Genomic DNA, 19205 nt, shown 5'->3' with positions numbered 1-19205 from the left:
ATATTTCATAACTGCAACCAATCAGACTGAAGATGAGTACCGTAGTAGTTTGGCACAGAGAAGGAATTCTATGCATGACAGAAATGCCACAGCTGTGGCATCAACGTTTGCATGACATGCTCTTTCAACTTGATTATGTGGGCTAAATGTGTAGAAAAACATCAGGGACAGCTGTCACAAGCTTTTTTACACATTCCTTGTTATATGGCTAGCCGGGCCCAGTTTAAGATGGTTCAGGTTTGTTCTCATTTTTATACTTGTTATATGGCTAGCCGGGCCCAGTTTAAGATGGTTCAGGTTTGTTCTCATTTTTATACTTGTTATATGGCTAGCCGGGCCCAGTTTAAGATGGTTCAGGTTTGTTCTCATTTTTATACTTGTTATATGGCTAGCCGGGCCCAGTTTAAGATGGTTCAGGTTTGTTCTCATTTTTATACTCGTCTTTTATGGGAATAGCTGACGGTAAACGCTTAGGTGTTACATTGAATGATGGTTCAATCTGTGTAAGAGAAACCAGGCACCTCACATTCAGCTGCACAACTTTCACTGTCTTCAGAATTGCAAACACATTTAGCTTTTTATTCTTTCGCAGAACAAATAGTGTGAAATACATTTTGATTGACAAAGAAATCCGATCATATACAGATTTAAGACCATCCATCTTGTGGCCTTCATGACAAAGCACAGTGAGTAGATTCAAGATCTGTTCAAGCACTACACAAATGAGAACGCAGTCGCTGCCGAGGACTACTGTACTAGCCTTAGTGCCGGTCTTATGTAAACTACGTGATACTCGTCATAGCAACAATATGGCTTGACAACGAGCACAAACAGATTGGTGTTTAGGCTAACTGTACAGTACAAGACAGTCCAGGGCTCCTGTGGTTTTACATAGTAAACCTCTGATCAGAAATTAAGATTATCCAAGGGAGTTTAAATTAACCGTGATGCCTCAGTCCAACAGTAATTTGTTTCATAATTCCTCCTTCAGGCAAGGGGTGCTCTCTTCATAGGCCTCAGATGAGCATCAGTGAAGAGTGGCTGGACCACGCATTGTGGACGCCAAATTCATTTCCTTCTCAGCACAGTGACCAACTGACTGCCCATCCCACAGTAATGGTTAAGTCCCGCAGTGACTTATTAATGCTGCTCTCAGCCAGGGTGAGAATATCGTCTCGACCTTCAGTCCTCTTTAGACTTGAAGATGGTGTCCCATTCCTCTTGAGTTGGCTGATCCTTCGGGTTTTTTTAATAGCCGGGAAAACGGACTGCATCATCTGCCTGATCTGTTAGCTGCAATGATGGACAAATATGTTCTACATTTACTGAGTGTTGGGTAATAGGGATGATGCTGGTCTGTTTTCTGACGGCATGATAAATGAGATGGGTTGAGTTCATTAATACGTACACTATGGACCCCATGGCTTTCCAGACTGCGATGCTGAGCAGGTCCACTCCACACCAGGTGTAGAGCGAGCCCCAGCCCAGGGCCCGGAGAGCCAGGAACGCCCCTGTCTCCGGTACTGCAGGGGTGGCCATCGTTCCATTGAACACACACACTTGAGGTGACATTGAGGTACACGAGTTGCTCGTGGTCCCCAATTTATAGGCTAAACTCACTCCCCTAGCAAAATCAGTTTTCACCTTGTACAGTGGTGCTATAGCCAGTGCAGTCCATCGTTCCCTGGATAACATGCTGGATGTGACATTGACGTACTTTACACGTGGGCCCAAACTGAGTCAACCCAGTGAGCAGAAAACATTTAGAGGTGGAATCTGTGGATTGATTCCAGTTTGTAGGGTGTCTAACAAACTCTAAACCTGCCCTGGCGGGGCTCTACGCTGACTTTTTTATTTTTTACAAGGAGCATGTGTGTGACTAAGTTGAAACATGTAGGTACACAAAGAAATTTGAGGTAATAAAGCTGGTTCTCCCAAATTAAAATCCCAGGTCATACAGCAAAATATTTAGGCGCATATGCAAGTAAAATGGTTGCACTGTAGAGCCCTGCTGCTCTGTAGATCCCTGCCTGCCCTGTAGAGCCCAGCCTGCCCTGTAGAGCCCAGCTTGCCCTGTAGAGCCCTGCCTGCCCTGTAGAGCCCTGCCTGCCCTGTAGAGCCCTGCAGGAGCTGCATTTCAAGGTAGCGTCTAAAAGGGGGCCCCATTTCCTATATAGTGCCTTACTTTTGACCAGGGTTCTGCTGCACTGTAAGGAAAAGTGTGCCATTATGGACGCAGCCTAAGACTGAACAAGCTGTCTAGAAAACAGACATAATAGTAAACAATATCAACTCTCAATGTATTTATTGTCCATGTGTTTAAGTGGCCTGCTCATTTAATTAGCTATAATTAGAGTTTGGTGAGACTTAGCAGCTCTTCCTGGAAGGGTAAAAATCTGCGAGGAAGCGATGTGGTTTGGTGTAGGCTAGTCAGTGTGCATCAAGATAAAAAAGAATGCCAACTGAATATCCCTGATGTTGCATTATAATGCTGTCTACTCTTATGTATGATTCTTTACAAGTTTCTCTCTTTTCAGTATGAGCTTTCTTAGAAGAAATGTGAACATATTTCTGGTTAACCAACGAGTTACCACAAAAAAACTGCCATAAATCATAACAGTTCTACTGCAAGCTTCATGTGTGAGCTGCCAGATTCATGTGTGAGATACCAGAGACAGCCCTGGTTCCATTATAAACTAGCCTTGGTATCAGCTCTTTACAGTGCCTCATAAGTCAGTAACTGCCTAGTAATCTCGTCTGGTCATGGGCTGTCTACAGGCCATATCCTCTGTGAGTGAAGCTTCTCAGCCACTGTGCCCTCACAACCACGTTCCTCTCATAACACGCTAAATCTAATTTGACCACTTTAGAAGGCATATTTGGCTGAGATGGAAGTTTACAAAGATGGCCCTCATCAGCTTAAAATAGAATGAAAAAACAAAGGCACCACTGTGCTGCTCTGCCAAGTATATATTCAAAAGTGATATGAGCTCAGGATCTGTGACTGTCCCGAATGGCACCCTATCCCATAAATAATGTGCTACTTTTGACCAGAGCCCTATGGGACGTGGTCAGAAGTAGAGTGCTAGATTTTGCCCTGCGAACCCCAGAAAGGGAGTGGTTCAAAGGTTACGACCCAGTGCACGCACATGCACACGTGAACACGCACACAATCGCTGCGCAAACATAACCATCATTACAGCCATAAACAGTAGGGGCACAACTTTGGTTTTAGAAGTGGGGGGGAGGCATAACCTGGCAAGAGTTTTTGGGCAACAAAAGCTAATTTCCTGCATTTAAAAATATATATGAATATGACCCTTTTGTGGTCACTTATTGTAAATAAGAATCTAAACACTTCTACATGAATGTGACTCTAAAATGACATAATACATAATACATTATTTACCATTCATTTCTATTGGGCACAAAATAATCAAACCCAACCAAAACAAACAGCAAATGCATCCAACAAATGTGTAGAGTCACAAGCTTGATGTAGTCATTTTGTGCTATGAATATTACTAATTTAATACACATAAAATGAATTAGTCCCATTTTAACAGTGCAAAAGTATTGGGACAATGTACAGAAAGTGCTGTAATTTCTAAATGGTTCACCCAAAATGGATGAATACCCTCAAATGAAAGCTGACAGTCTGCAATTTAACCTCATAGTCATTGTTTGATTTCAAATCCAAACTTTGAGTATAGAGCCAAAATAAGAAAAAATGCTTCACTGTCCCAATAATTTCAGAGGGCACTGTAATTCATATCATAGGCCTAACAGTATTGTAGAGCTCTTTTAACTTTCACATAATATAGCTGAATCGCCCCTGTCCTGTCCCTAGGGGTCCACCGCCCTGCAGCGCCCCAACCCAACACACCCCACTCAGCTTTAGGATCTTAGTGAAACATTCCTTATTGGTTTCAGGTGTTAGGCCAAGTCCAGAGTGACAACCAAGGGCCATGCAGACTACCATGGCCAGGACTGAGCAGTCCAGCAGCTAGGGATTGCCTAAATAGGCATCTCCATTGACGTGGGCATGTTTTCAATACAGACTCCTTTCGTTGTACAGTATTCCATATAAGGCAGACCTTATGAAAGTTGCACAGTATACTTTTAATCTTCTGCCATCCATTGTGATATTGTGGGAGGAGAACCAACCTTCCAATTAATGGCAATGGATTTCTTAGTTGCTATAAATTCTACATTACACAGTTTCTTCTGTTAAGTCTCCAGAATCAACATTTCCAAGCAAACAAAAAACGTGGAGAAAGGAGAGTATGTAGACATGCTGAGATAAAATAACATACTCTTGGCCAGAATTCAGTCAACCTTCACAAGACCACAACATATGCAAATATGTTCCCTTTTGTGTTTTACACCTCCAGCAGAGGAATTACATTTCTGACTGCATGATATTCAGTTTCACTGGCATATAGTACGTTCTGTGGAAGGTCTTAAACTGCAGAAATGTATGTCTGCGATATGAACATGACTGGGCATTCAAACACATGTATCCATTCATCATCAAGTGTCTCCCAGGTCTTACATTTTTGTTATACATGTTTTGTGTCATTGGGAAAAGCCTCTATCAACCCTTGATACAGTTTGAAAATCTACTTTATAGAGGTTTGTCAGACTGCCTTAAAATAGTTTCAATCTTTGAAGCTTCTGTCTTGTCCAGTGTTTGTTGCAAAGAGAGAATAGTGTTGCAGCTGCAAAAGTTCACCTCAGTGCCATCACGCACTAGTCTTCCCTGGTTGACTGACCCTGCTGAGACCCCTGTCACCATCTGATCCTGCTCAGATGAGACATGACAAAGAATTACCTTGGTGTACTAATAATAATACTAATAATACATTATACATTATATTATCCAAGAATAGAATCAAAGGTACAATACCTGAAATGACCATTATTCCCAGACTGTAGCCTAGCCATCAACTCAAGATGTGACTTTGTATCCCTTCACTCGTTACAATATACTACAAAATTCACCAGAGCTCTGTAGACTGTACTTCCATGGCTGTCTGACCCTGCTGGGACACCTGCCACCATCTGATCCTGCTAAAACATGATGAGCGTAGTGTTGTGTACGGACTGTGCATGACAATGAAGTCAGATTATGTGGACCAGTATAATATCACTCCGTCATCGGTCAGGGCTAACAGGCATCTGAAGTTAAATTGCCAAGATGTAATGCTAGCCTACATCAATCATTGCTACCTTGCAAACGTTGAGCCAAATCCTGCAATCAGAGGCGACAGTCGTCAGGAAAGCTGCACCTGAAAAGGGATAATGGGACGTTGTTTATGGTTCACAATAATTTGTCGTATAAGTAAACAATTAGCTAGCTATAGTAGTTACTACATTTTTAATACAAAAACGGCTATTATTATATTCACAAACAGTACAGCGATCGATAAATAAATAAGCAGTCGCTTGCCTTTCATTAGCTGTAGTTGTTATCGTTTTCTGTCACAATTGCAGTGACATTCAAAATCGTGTTTATTTTCAAAGTGGTAATTTTATTTGTCCGACACTTAAATAATTACGGTGGAAACATGCTCAGCTAAGAACCTTTAATTCGCTCTAAACTACTCTATCTACATACACATTTTTTGAGCCACGAAAATCAATTGTAGCATACTTATTCATTACTATGCATTTGAACATTAGGATGTATATTTCAATTTGAGACTAGTATACTCCATCTGAAATACAAATACCGATACTACAATTCCCATGGCACTACTAACGTGTGCGCGCATGTGTTTGTTGTTGGGGCTGCTGTACATTGTAGGCAGCAGCAACACAGGCAACGGGTGGCGAGCTGTTGTTGCAGTGATACAAATGTCTCTGCTTTCAAAACCATGAAGGCATGAACATAAGATTACGCGTCTCCACAACAACACTATAAAATCATTATTTTACCGAATCGAGAGAACTGTGAGAATGTGAGGTGTATCAAGTATAGGCTATTGCTACCAACCAACGAAGACTGCGGACACGACGTTATTGTACTGGCGGCTTGCAACGAGAGCCGTGCACCTCTAGACATCCATTCCGCGCTATTCTGCAGTAAAATGCAAAACATATTTTATTTTGCGTATATCCTCGTTGGAGAATTGCATTTTTATACACTGAGTGGCTAAACGATTGGCTGTATCTTCTCTGCACTTAAATGTGAACAGCATTATTCTCTTTTAAGGACACTCGAAGGACGTCTTTATGACTGGGTTTCTTCTCGCGTCCTCCACATTTTTTGATTGCATTGTGTTTACATAAGTCTGGCCAGTAACGCCTCGCTAGTGGCTACAGTTACAGTTTTCAAAAACACAATGGAAGTGTTATTCAAACAATTCAAGCTATGTTTATTTTCACACTGACAAAGTGGTATAGCTGATCAAATTCTGGAGGATGCACGTCCAGAAAATGAAACTTATTTTTAAAAGTATTTAAGAATTTTTGTTTTGTACTGCAATGTATTGTACAGAAATTGACATTTTCTGACAGCATTACATCATCACTGTGCCAAAGGATCAGGAACAAGCACGGAGCACGTCTTTAACCCCATTTATCAGCTGCCCCTGAATTCTTTGTATTGTTTTGCAAGGTGCACTATTTACAGATGCATCTCGGACTTGATGAGCCGGTGCGAGAATGTCAGTATAATCCGATCTGCACGCGCAACTCATCGTCTATGGAGACCTCGGGGCACAAAAAGAAGAGGACTCCCCGCAGGAAGTGGCAGATCTTCCCTGGCCGAAATAGATTCTACTGTAATGGAAGGGTCATGATGGCGAGACAGACTGGGGTCTTTTACCTAACCCTGATCCTCATCATGGTCACCAGCGGGCTTTTCTTCGCATTCGAGTAAGTGCAAATTACACTACAGTAGCTCATGCAAGATCTCATCATTTACAGGTGTGAACAGTCGTTTTTAAAAGAGTGCCAAAGTTTCTAAGTGTGCCACACTTAAAGGAAATTTAACCCTAAAACTATATTTAGGTATTTGTTTCATTAGTTCATTGGTGATATAGTCTCAAAATGTTTCATGTCAGCAATCAAGTTTTCAAGATATATATATACCTTCAACATTTACTTTTTTAATAAAGCAGGTATAATGGCTCTATTTCTCTATTTTGAAAGTTATATATCTTGAAAACTAATGACACGTATACCAAAATAAAATGTTAGATCCCCCCCCCCCCCCCCACACACACACACACACACTTTGCTTTTGCTATCCCTCTAATCCGTTTCCATCCCAAATGGTACCCTATTCCATATACAATGTGCATATTGTGTCATTTGATACACAGACCCCACTGATTTATGAATGTAGCTAATTGTCTACCTTTATATATAAAGAGTTTGGGAGTATGCAATCTGGTTTCCACTCAGGTTATGGATGTGTCACTGCAACCTTAAAGGTCCTCAATGATGTCACCGTTGCCCTTGATTCTAAGCAATATTGTGCTCCTATTTTTATTGACTTGGTCAAAGCTTTTGATACGGTAGACTGTTCCATTCTTGTGGGCCGGGTAAGGAGTATTGGTGTTGCTGAGTGGTCTTTGGCCTGGTTTGCTAACTACCTCTCTCAAAGAGTGCAGTGTATAAAGTCAGGAAATCTGCTGTCTCAGCCACTGCCTGTCACCAAGGGAGTACCCCAAGGCTCAATCCTAGGCCCCATGCTCTTCTCAATTTACATCAACAACATAGCTCAGGCAGTAGGAAGCTCTCTCATCCATTTATATGCAGATGATACAGTCTTATACTCAGGATTTTATGTTAAATGCTCTACAACAAAGCTTTCTTAGTGTCCAGCAAGCTTTCTCTACCCTTAACCTTGTTCTGAACAACTCCAAAACAAAGGTCATGTGGTTTGGTAAGAAGAATGCCCCTCCTCCCACAGGTGTTTATTATTACCTCTGAGGGTTTAGCGCTTGAGGTAGTCACCTCATACAAGTACTTGGGAGTACTGCTAGACGGTGCACTGTCCTTCTCTCAGCACATATCAAAGCTGCAGGCTAAAGTTACATCTAGACTTGGTTTTCTCTATCGTAATCGCACCTCTTTCACCCCAGCTGCCAAACTAACCCTGATTCAGATGACCATCCTACCCATGCTAGATTTCGGAGACATAATTTATAGATCGGCAGGTAAGGGTGCTCTCGAGCGGCTAGATGTTCTTTACCGTTCGGCCGTCAGATTTGCCACCAATACTCCTTATAGGACACATCACTACACTCCAAACTCCTCTGTAAACTGGTCATCTCTGTATACTTGTCGCAAGACCCACTGGTTGATGCTTGTTTATAAAACCCTCTTAGGCCTCACTCCCCCCTATCTGAGATATCTACTGCAGCCCTCATCCTCCACATATAACACCCATTCTGCCAGTCACATTCTGTTAAAAATCCACAAAGCACACACATCCCTGGGTCGCTCGTCTTTTCAGTTCGCTGCAGCTAGCGACTGGAACGAGCTGCAACAAACACTAAAACTGGACGGTTTTATCTCAATCTCTTCATTCAAAGACTCAATCATGGACACTTACTAACAGTTGTTGCTGCTTTGTGTGATGTATTGTTGTCTCTACCTTGTTGACCTTTGTGCTGTTGACTGTGCCCAATAATTTTTGTACTATATTTTGTGCTGCTACCATGTTGTGTTGCTACCATGATGTTGTTATGTTGTGTTGCTGCCTTGCTATGTTGTTGTCTTAGGTAGTGTTGTGTTGTCTCTCTTTTTGTGATGTGTGTTTTGTCCTATATTTATATTGTATTTATTATTATTTTTTAATCCCAGGCCCCCGTCCCCGCAGGAGGTATTTTGCCTTTTGGCAGGCCTTCATTGTAAATAAGAATTTGTTCTTAACTGACTCGTCTAGTTAAATAAAATAAATAAATAAAGAGAGAATGTTGTCTAGACTCTTTTTCCCTGGTCGTTCCATATCATTTCAGAAAACCATGACACCAACCATCTAAGATTGTTCGGAAATACTTTTTGTAGTAAAATTAGCATTCCTGCATCATAATTTTTTTTAAATATATTTTGATCTCTTAGGAATTAAGCTAATTGATTGCCCAAATTTTCAATTTTGTGATATTCAGTAAATATAGTACCTATCATACGATTTGGACCAAACTTTTTTTCTAACAATGAATAAGACATGAGGAATCCAAATAAAGGGTTAAAAGCCACCAATGGACCCCCCCACACCACACCCCACACCAATACCACCCCAACAACGAGTGTACAGTATCAGGATGGAACATAAACCTAACAACTTCAATGACTAATTTCTCTGAACAGGGGAAAAAAACATCACCAAATTCTCTGAGAATACAATACATAGGATGAAGAAACAATACTCTGAGCCGCAGCTCCATAGTACTTGTCAGACATAGTGAACTGATACTTTATACTCGTTGTTGGTGTAGGATTGGCGTAGGTTGTAGGGGGTCCATGGGTGGCTTTTGGCTATTTCTTTGGATTCCTCATGTCTAATTCATTCTTAGAAATAAAGTTTGATCCAAGTTGGATGTTCGGTACTATATTTATTGAATATTATATTAATCCTATAAATTAAAATGGCCAATTTGGGTTCAATCAATTAGCTTAATTTCTCAGATATCAAGTAATATTTCAACAAAATAATGTTGCAGGGATGCTAATTGTATCTGTTTCTAACAACAGAAACATTTGAGAACAATCTGAGATGGCGGGTGTCGAAATCCATTTTTTTTGTGCTTTTTGAGGTGGAACGAACCCCCCCCCCCAACCATATGGTCACAGAGCTTAGTTTTCGCCAAGCAGATGAAATTTACTCCACTCAGTCAAGTGTCAAACTTTGGGTGAGCAGAGCTCCAAACATTGCAGGAACTTAATGGTTCTCAATCCTCATTGGTCAGGAAAGATATTTGTGATAGTAATGACTAATGAGTTACTTGATTTTGGGGTCAGTTGAATGCATTCCTTGGTGGGCTGATGTATTTCATTTGGTTTTTCCAGGGCTCTGACATGCTGTTGAGAAATATGAACACAAGGAGGTCTTGTGATGGTTGTGCAGTCCGCAGGGTCGGGGGTACAGGACAAACCATCCTTTCAACTTAGTCAGCAAGTCTCATTGTCATCCTCTGGGATCCTGTCTTGCACGTTGAAGGTCTGAAATGTTTTCGTGGCTCTCTAAGCTTCTGCAGGTTTTCAAAGGGTAATTTTTAAAGGTTTATATAATTGCAATCTTTCAATCTTGCAATCAAGATGGGTTCAAATTCAGAAACTTTTTGGATTTGCTTAGTGTATCAGCCTGAACATTTCCATCTTAGTCATTAATCAGACAAGCCTGTAATTCAATGGCCTAGGCTATTCATTGAGTGATGAAATGCCACAAATGTAAGTCAGTCAGATATGCAGATGTCTTCAATTATACATCTGCATGACAGCTCATATAGGCCCACTGTCATGACATGCAAATTCATTCATTTGAGAGTGACACCGATCCTAATATGTAAAGAGAGAACTGGGAGATGACTGACATATATTTTCCGGTCAGTCTACCCATCTCCCCCCCCCCCCCCCCCCGTCTTTCCTTCTCTGTTGCCTTTCATTCCTCCCACGTTCCATACCTTCCAAAACATGACACCCCAGTGTTCCCGTTTCCATGGTAACAGTTTCCTCTTAGGCTCTTTGTGTCCTGTCGAACCAACAGCCTGCATCTCCAAGGCAACTGGAGAAGAGTCACCAATTGTTCTAGTTTGATTTGGTCTCCGTCCCAAATTGCATCCTGTTACCTATATAGTGCACTACAACGGTAATAGGTTGCCATTTGAGACTCAGACTTTGTCTGTTTGTTGTGTTTGACTAAAGATAAGACTAAAGTAATTGCACTCCTCTAGCCAGAACGGAGAGCATCTCTAAACTACAGCCAAAACATTCATCCATTTATAGTCCAACATGCTCTGGGATTTGCCTGGGAAACATTGGACAAATGGTCCAATGAATGAAACATAACAAGGACGAATTGTGTCGTGATTCAACCTTGGAATGGATCAACTTCTGGTTATTCATTGCCTTGTATAAAGCCTGATAAATTGAAATGAGAAACTCATGCCTGAATGTTTACACATCTCCTACATTTGCATTTTAGTAATCTAGCAGACGCTCTTATCCAGAGTGACTTACAGGGCAATTAGGGGTTAAGTGCCTTCTTCAAGGGCACATATATTTTTCACAGAGTTGGCTCGCGGATTTGAACCAACGACATTTTGGTTACTGGGCCTACCCTCTTAACTGCTAGTCTACCTTTCAAGCTTTCATTCAGACATTTTTTTTTCAGTACAGTATCCAATACTATCCAGATTCTATAGTCTTTACCAAGGGCATAGTCCGTATATTTCTAAAGGCAGTGGGATAGTGAAGTGCAGGTAGAGTGAAAGAATCACGCTACCATGACCCTATCCCAACCTTTCCCTTCACTGTGCCAGATCTCCAATCCAGCCCTCTGACAATTATCCATGTTTTCTCTACAATGCCAACAACAACATTGACCGATAACCTCCTCTAGTCTACAATGGTAGACATTTTTTAAACAGGACTACTTGGAAACTTGCTGCATCTATTTCCAATCCCAGCATGACGAACTGATAAGATCTGAGTTTCAGTCTAATTCAATTCCAGCGTAGCCGCTTCACAGAGCCAAGGTAGCAGCCATACAGATCTCATATCAGTTCACACTGACTATGCTAAGTGAATAAAAGCATGGTATTTCACTTCATGGCTAATACCATTAAATATTTAATGTCGTTTTATGCCTAGACTATAACCTGAAACCAATTACTCAAACCTGCGCTCAACATGCCTCACTCATTAAATCATGGGGATCTTGATGTCCAATATTGTAACAACCCATAGAAGACTTTAGGGAACAGACGTGAGGTTAAGAGATTTTGATTGGATATTGTGCCCACCAAAATATTAACGGATTACATGGACATGATTCTTCCCAATCATTTTTCTAATTCAAATCAAATGTTATTGGTCGCACACATATTTAGCAGATGCTTTTGTGGGTGTAGCGAAATGTTGTTTTCCTAGCTCCAACAGTGCAGTAATATGTAACAATACACAACAATACACAAATCTAAACGGAATTAAGGAATATATAAATATTAGGACGAGCAATGTTGGAGGGGCATTGACTAAAATACAGTAGAATAGAATAAAGTATATCCAGATTAAATGAGTAAAGCATTATGTAAACAGTGTTCCATTATTAAAGTGGCCAGTGATTCCATGTCTATGTAGATAGGGCAGCAGCCTCTCAGGTGCAAGGTTGAGTAACTGGGTAGTAGCCGGCTAGTGATGGCTATTTAACAGTCTGATGGCCTTGAGATAGAAGCTGTTTAGAAGCAGTCTCTCGGTCCCAGCTTTGATGCACCTGTAATGACCTCTCCTTCTAGATGATAGCGGGGGGAACGGGCCTTGGCTCGTTTGGTTGATGTTCCTGATGATCTTTTTGGCCTTCCTGTGACATCGTGTGCTGTGGGTGTCCTGGGGGGCAGACAGTTTCCCCCCGGTGATGCGTTTGGCAGACCGCACCACCCTCTTGGTGCAGTTGCCGTACCAGGCGGTGATACAGCCCGACAGGATGCTCTCAATTGTGCATCTGTAAAAGTCTGTGAGGGTCGTAGGGGCCAAGCAGAATTTCTGCAGCTTCCTGAGGTTGAAGAGGTGCTGTTGCGCCTTCTTCACCCACCATTTCAGATTGTCAGTGATGTGTACGCCGAGGAACTTGAAGCTTTTCACCATATCCACTGCAGTCCCGTTGATGTGGATAGGGACGTGCTCCCTCTGCTGTCTCCTGAAGTCCACAATCAGCTCCTTCGTTTTGTTGATGTGGAGGGAGAGGTTATTTTCCTGGCACCACTCTGCCAGGTCCCTCACCTCCTCCCTGTAGGGTGTCTCGTCATTGTTGGTAATCAGGCCTACTACTGTTGTGTCATCTGCCATCTTGATGATTGAGTTGGAGGCGTGCGTGGTCATGCAGTCATGGGTGAACAGGGAGTACAGGAGGGGGCTGAGCACACACCCTTTGTGGGGCCCCTGTGTTTAGGATCAGTGAAGTGGAGGTGTTTTCCTACCTTCACCACCTGGGTGCGGCCCGTCAGAAGTCCAGAACCCAGTTGCACAGGGCTGGGTTCAGACCCAGAGCCCCGAGCTTAATGGTGAGCTTGGAGGGTACTATGGTGTTGAAGGCCGAGCTATAGTCAATGAACAGCATTCTTACAAACGTAGTCCTCTTGTCCAGATGGGATAGGGCAGTGTGCAGTGCGATAGCGATTGCATTGTCTGTGGATCTATTGGGGCAGTAAGCAAATTGAAGTGGTTCTAGTGTGTCAGGTAAGTTGGAGGTGATATGATCCTTAACTAGCCTCTCAACACTTAATGCTGACAGAAGTGAGTGCTACAGGGCGATAATAATTTAGTTCAGTTACCTTTGCTTTCTTGGGTACAGGAACAATGGTGGACATCTTGAAGCAAGTGGGGACAGCAGACTAGGATAGGGAGAGATTGAATATGTCCGTAAACACTCCAGCCAGCTGGTCTGTGCATGCTCTGAGGATGCGGCTAGGGCTACTGTCTGGGCCAGCAGCCTTGCTAGGGTTAACCACTTACAGTGCCTTGCGAAAGTATTCGGCCCCCTTGAACTTTGCGACCTTTTGCCACATTTCAGGCTTCAAACATAAAGATATAAAACTGTATTTTTTTGTGAAGAATCAACGACAAGTGGGACACAATCATGAAGTGGAACGACATTTATTGGATATTTCAAACTTTTTTAACAAATCAAAAACTGAAAAATTGGGCGTGCAAAATTATTCAGCCCCCTTAAGTTAATACTTTGTAGCGCCACCTTTTGCTACGATTACAGCTGTAAGTCGCTTGGGGTATGTCTCTATCAGTTTTGCACATCGAGAGACTGACATTTTTTCCCATTCCTCCTTGCAAAACAGCTCGAGCTCAGTGAGGTTGGATGGAGAGCATTTGTGAACAGCAGTTTTCAGTTCTTTCCACAGATTCTCAATTGGATTCAGGTCTGGACTTTGACTTGGCCATTCTAACACCTGGATATGTTTATTTTTGAACCATTCCATTGTAGATTTTGCTTTATGTTTTGGATCATTGTCTTGTTGGATGACAAATCTCCGTCCCAGTCTCAGGTCTTTTGCAGAATCCATCAGGTTTTCTTCCAGAATGGTCCTGTATTTGGCTCCATCCATCTTCCCATCAATTTTAACCATCTTCCCTGTCCCTGCTGAAGAAAAGCAGGCCCAAACCATGATGCTGCCACCACCATGTTTGACAGTGGGGATGGTGTGTTCAGCTGTGTTGCTTTTACGCCAAACATAACGTTTTGCATTGTTGCCAAAAAGTTCAATTTTGGTTTCATCTGACCAGAGCACCTTCTTCCACATGTTTGGTGTGTCTCCCAGGTGGCTTGTGGCAAACTTTAAACAACACTTTTTATGGATATCTTTAAGAAATGGCTTTCTTCTTGCCACTCTTCCATAAAGGCCAGATTTGTGCAATATATGACTGATTGTTGTCCTATGGACAGAGTCTCCCACCTCAGCTGTAGATCTCTGCAGTTCATCCAGAGTGATCATGGGCCTCTTGGCTGCATCTCTGATCAGTCTTCTCCTTGTATGAGCTGAAAGTTTAGAGGGACGGCCAGGTCTTGGTAGATTTGCAGTGGTCTGATACTCTTTCCATTTCAATATTATCGCTTGCACAGTGCTCCCTGGGATGTTTAAAGCTTGGGAAATCTTTTTGTATCCAAATCCGGCTTTAAACTTCTTCACAACAGTATCTCGGACCTGCCTGATGTGTTCCTTGTTCTTCATGATGCTCTCTGCGCTTTTAACGGACCTCTGAGACTATCACAGTGCAGGTGCATTTATACGGAGACTTGATTGCACACAGGTGGATTGTATTTATCATCATTAGTCATTTAGGTCAACATTGGATCATTCAGAGATCCTCACTGAACTTCTGGAGAGAGTTTGCTGCACTGAAAGTAAAGGGGCTGAATAATTTTGTACGCCCAATTTTTCAGTTTTTGATTTGTTAAAAAAGTTTGAAATATCCAATAAATGTCGTTCCACTTCATGATTGTGTCCCACTTGTTGTTGATTCTTCACAAAAAAATACAGTTTTATATCTTTATGTTTGAAGCCTGAAATGTGGCAAAAGGTCACAAAGTTCAAGGGGGCCGAATACTTTCGCAAGGCACTGTAAATGTCTTACTCATGTTGGCCACGGAGAACGAGAGCCCACAGTCCTTGGGAGTGGGTCACTTCGGTGGCACTGTGTTATCCTCAAAGCGGGTAAAGAAGGTGTTTAGCTTGTCCGGGAGCAAGACGTCAGTGTCTGCAACGTGGATGGTTTTCAATTTGTAATCCGTGATTGTCTGTAGACCCTGCTACATACGCCTCGTGTCTGAATTGCGACTCCACTTTGTCTCTGTACTGATGTTTTGTCTGTTTGATTGCCTTGCGGAGGGAATAACTACACTGTTTGTATTCAACCATATTCACAGTCACCTTGCCATGGTTAAATGCGGTGGTTTGCGCTTTCAGTTTCGCGCAAATGCTGCCATCTATCCACGGTTTCTGATTTGGTTAGGTTTTAATAGTCACGGTGGGAACAACATCCCCTATACACTTTCTGGTGAACTCCGTCACTGTGTCCATGTATACCTCAATGTTATTTTCAGAGGCTACCCGGAACATAGCCCAGTCCGCGTGATCAAAACTATCTTGAAGCATGGATTCCGATTGGTGAAACCAGTGTTTTAACGGGTAATTCATGTTTGAGTTTCTGCCTATAGGAAGGGAGGAGCAAAGGGCCCTGTAGGCATCCCGGAAGGGGGAGTAGCAGTGATCGTGTTTTTCCAGACCGAGTACTACAGTCAATGTGTTGATAGAACTGCGGTAGAGTTTTCCTCAAATTTGCTTTGTTAATATCCCCAGCTTCAATAAATGCAGCCTCAGGATATGTGGTTTCCAGTTTGCATAAAGTCCAGTGTAGTTCCTTGAGGGACGTCGTGGTATCGGCTTGAGGGGGTATATACACGACTGTGAGTTATTCTAGGTCAGGTGAACAATAAGACTTGAGTTTCTGTATGTCATCACAATCACACCATGAGTAGTTAATCATGAAACATACACCACCACCTTTCTTCTTCACGGAGCGTTCTTTATTCCTGTCTGTGCAATGTACTGAGAACTCAGCTGGCTGTATGGACGGGGACAGTATATCCCGAGAGAGCCATGATTCCGTAAAACAGTACGTTACAGTCCCTGATCTCTCTGGAAGGAGATCCTCGCCCTGAGCTCGTCTACTTTATTGTCCAGAGACTGAACATTAGCGAGTAATATACTCTGAAGCCGTGGATGATGTGCACGGCACCTGAGTCAGACTCTGAATACCTCTTCTCCCACTGGCGGCGTCTTGGAACAGCCTCTGGGATAAGTTCAATTGACATGGGGGGGTACGAACAAAGGATCCCTATCGGGAAAATCGTCTGCTGCTATAGACCCAGGCTATGAGAAGAGAAGAATGGAGTGTCTGTTCATTTGTAGAAATAATGTAAAAATAAATATGAAGGCATACCTTTCATTTCATGCTTTTGTTACGGATGCCAGTCGAGGAAAATGCTTGGAAAAATAGGCCAGTAGATTTCAGTCAGTGGATACGTCCCAAATGGCACCCTATTCCCTATATAGTGCACTAATTTTGACCAGAGCCGTATGGGATGTGTTGAATTGTGCCACAGAAAGTTTTCCAGGAAGGCCATTCCTCCTTGGCCCCGGCCCCAGTCTTGTCATCTAATGATGTTAGGTACAGAGGACAGACAGTACAGTAGTGCTAACCAACATCTGTTCATGAACAAAACACTAGGCATGGTTTAAGTGACTTTGTTGTTACAAGTTAATCAAATAATTATGTGTGTGTGTGCACATTCCTGTTTATCCTAACAGTTTTATTAGTTGTGAACTTTCCACCCACCCATATACAGAGACTACACTAAGACTCATATTATTGACATATTCAACAGCGTTTAAGAAATGCCTTCAACAGTGTTATCTTGTGATCAAGCCATCAATGTTTTGTGATTATTGGTGCCGTAAAAACGGGTTAGCAATTAGCATGTTTGACATTTCAGTGGAAGTATTACTACTATCAGCTTTTTGATAAGCGGTTTACAAAAATGCGTCCCGTATTATCGCCAGTTATTGGCCACCTTACTATTTTGTTCAGTTATAAGATATATCTGTTTAATTTTGTTCAAAAAAGAGACACCAACCACGTATCCAAGGGGTTACTAGATAGTTGACTAGTTGGCTAGTTGGCTAGCCTTCGGGTTAAAAAAATGACTTCCCTGTCAAGTCTTCATTGCGTAGCCTGGTGGGCCCTCCTGTAGACTCTTAAAAATGGTTCTTCACCAACACCTTGAGTGTTGTAACCAAATAATGTATCATTATTTGTTTTACAGATAATTCTTATGTTTTGAGAAAGTAAATAACAGTTTAATACTAACATATAAATGAGTATGAATAATTTAGGTAAAAAGTTGGATATTAAATGTGTGGTCTGTCACCCATTCAAATTTTACAATATACAGCGTGTCCCACAAAGTGTGTGTGTGTGTAAATACAGTGCCTTGCGAAAGTATTCGGCCCCCTTGAACTTTGCGACCTTTTGCCACATTTCAGGCTTCAAACATAAAGATATAAAACTGTATTTTTTTTGTGAAGAATCAACAACAAGTGGGACACAATCATGAAGTGGAATGACATTTATTGGATATTTCAAACTTTTTTAACAAATCAAAAACTGAAAAATTGGGCGTGCAAAATGATTCAGCCCCTTTACTTTCAGTGCAGCAAACTCTCTCCAGAAGTTCAGTGAGGATCTCTGAATGATCCAATGTTGACCTAAATGACTAATGATGATAAATACAATCCACCTGTGTGCAATCAAGTCTCCGTATAAATGCACCTGCACTGTGATAGTCTCAGAGGTCCGTTAAAAGCGCAGAGAGCATCATGAAGAACAAGGAACACATCAGGCAGGTCCGAGATACTGTTGTGAAGAAGTTTAAAGCCGGATTTAGATACAAAAAGATTTCCCAAGCTTTAAACATCCCAGGGAGCACTGTGCAAGCGATAATATTGAAATGGAAAGAGTATCAGACCACTGCAAATCTACCAAGACCTGGCCGTCCCTCTAAACTTTCAGCTCATACAAGGAGAAGACTGATCAGAGATGCAGCCAAGAGGCCCATGATCACTCTGGATGAACTGCAGAGATCTACAGCTGAGGTGGGAGACTCTGTCCATAGGACAACAATCAGTCATATATTGCACAAATCTGGCCTTTATGGAAGTGGCAAGAAGAAAGCCATTTCTTAAAGATATCCATAAAAAGTGTCGTTTAAAGTTTGCCACAAGCCACCTGGGAGACACACCAAACATGTGGAAGAAGGTGCTCTGGTCAGATGAAACCAAAATTGAACTTTTTGGCAACAATGCAAAACGTTATGTTTAGCGTAAAAGCAACACAGCTGAACACACCATCCCCACTGCCAAACATGGTGGTGGCAGCATCATGGTTTGAGCCTGCTTTTCTTCAGCAGGGACAGGGAAGATGGTTAAAATTGATGGGAAGATGGATGGAGCCAAATACAGGACCATTCTGGAAGAAAACCTGATGGAGTCTGCAAAAGACCTGAGACTGGGACGGAGATTTGTCTTCCAACAAGACAATGATCCAAAACATAAAGCAAAATCTACAATGGAATGGTTCAAAAATAAACATATCCAGGTGTTAGAATGGCCAAGTCAAAGTCCAGACCTGAATCCAATCGAGAATCTGTGGAAAGAACTGAAAACTGCTGTTCACAAATGCTCTCCATCCAACCTCACTGAGCTCGAGCTGTTTTGCAAGGAGGAATGGGAAAAAATGTCAGTCTCTCGATGTGCAAAACTGATAGAGACATACCCCAAGCGACTTACAGCTGTAATCGCAGCAAAAGGTGGGGCTACAAAGTATTAACTTAAGGGGGCTGAATAATTTTGCACGCCCAATTTTTCAGTTTTTGATTTGTTAAAAAAGTTTGAAATATC

The 19205-nt window shown here is 42.0% G+C and overlaps 1 protein-coding gene across 1 annotated transcript in view; it reads left to right on the top strand.

The window, feature by feature from the left end:
- The first annotated feature begins 5805 nt into the window (after positions 1–5805).
- Positions 5806–19205, top strand: part of LOC139415012 (palmitoyltransferase ZDHHC14-like) — a 30644-nt gene continuing 17244 nt past the window's right edge. Inside the window, exon 1 of the mRNA XM_071162743.1 lies at positions 5806–6882. Within this exon, the coding sequence (XP_071018844.1) occupies positions 6638–6882 (245 nt within the window). The 5' untranslated portion in view covers positions 5806–6637. The remainder of the gene's footprint in view (positions 6883–19205) is intronic.

The sequence above is a fragment of the Oncorhynchus clarkii genome, chromosome 8 (genome assembly GCF_045791955.1).
Source record: "Oncorhynchus clarkii lewisi isolate Uvic-CL-2024 chromosome 8, UVic_Ocla_1.0, whole genome shotgun sequence".
Lineage (NCBI taxonomy): Eukaryota > Metazoa > Chordata > Actinopteri > Salmoniformes > Salmonidae > Oncorhynchus > Oncorhynchus clarkii.
The sequence above is the reverse complement of the archived record's forward strand: the minus strand, read 5'-3'. Positions and strand labels throughout refer to the sequence as shown.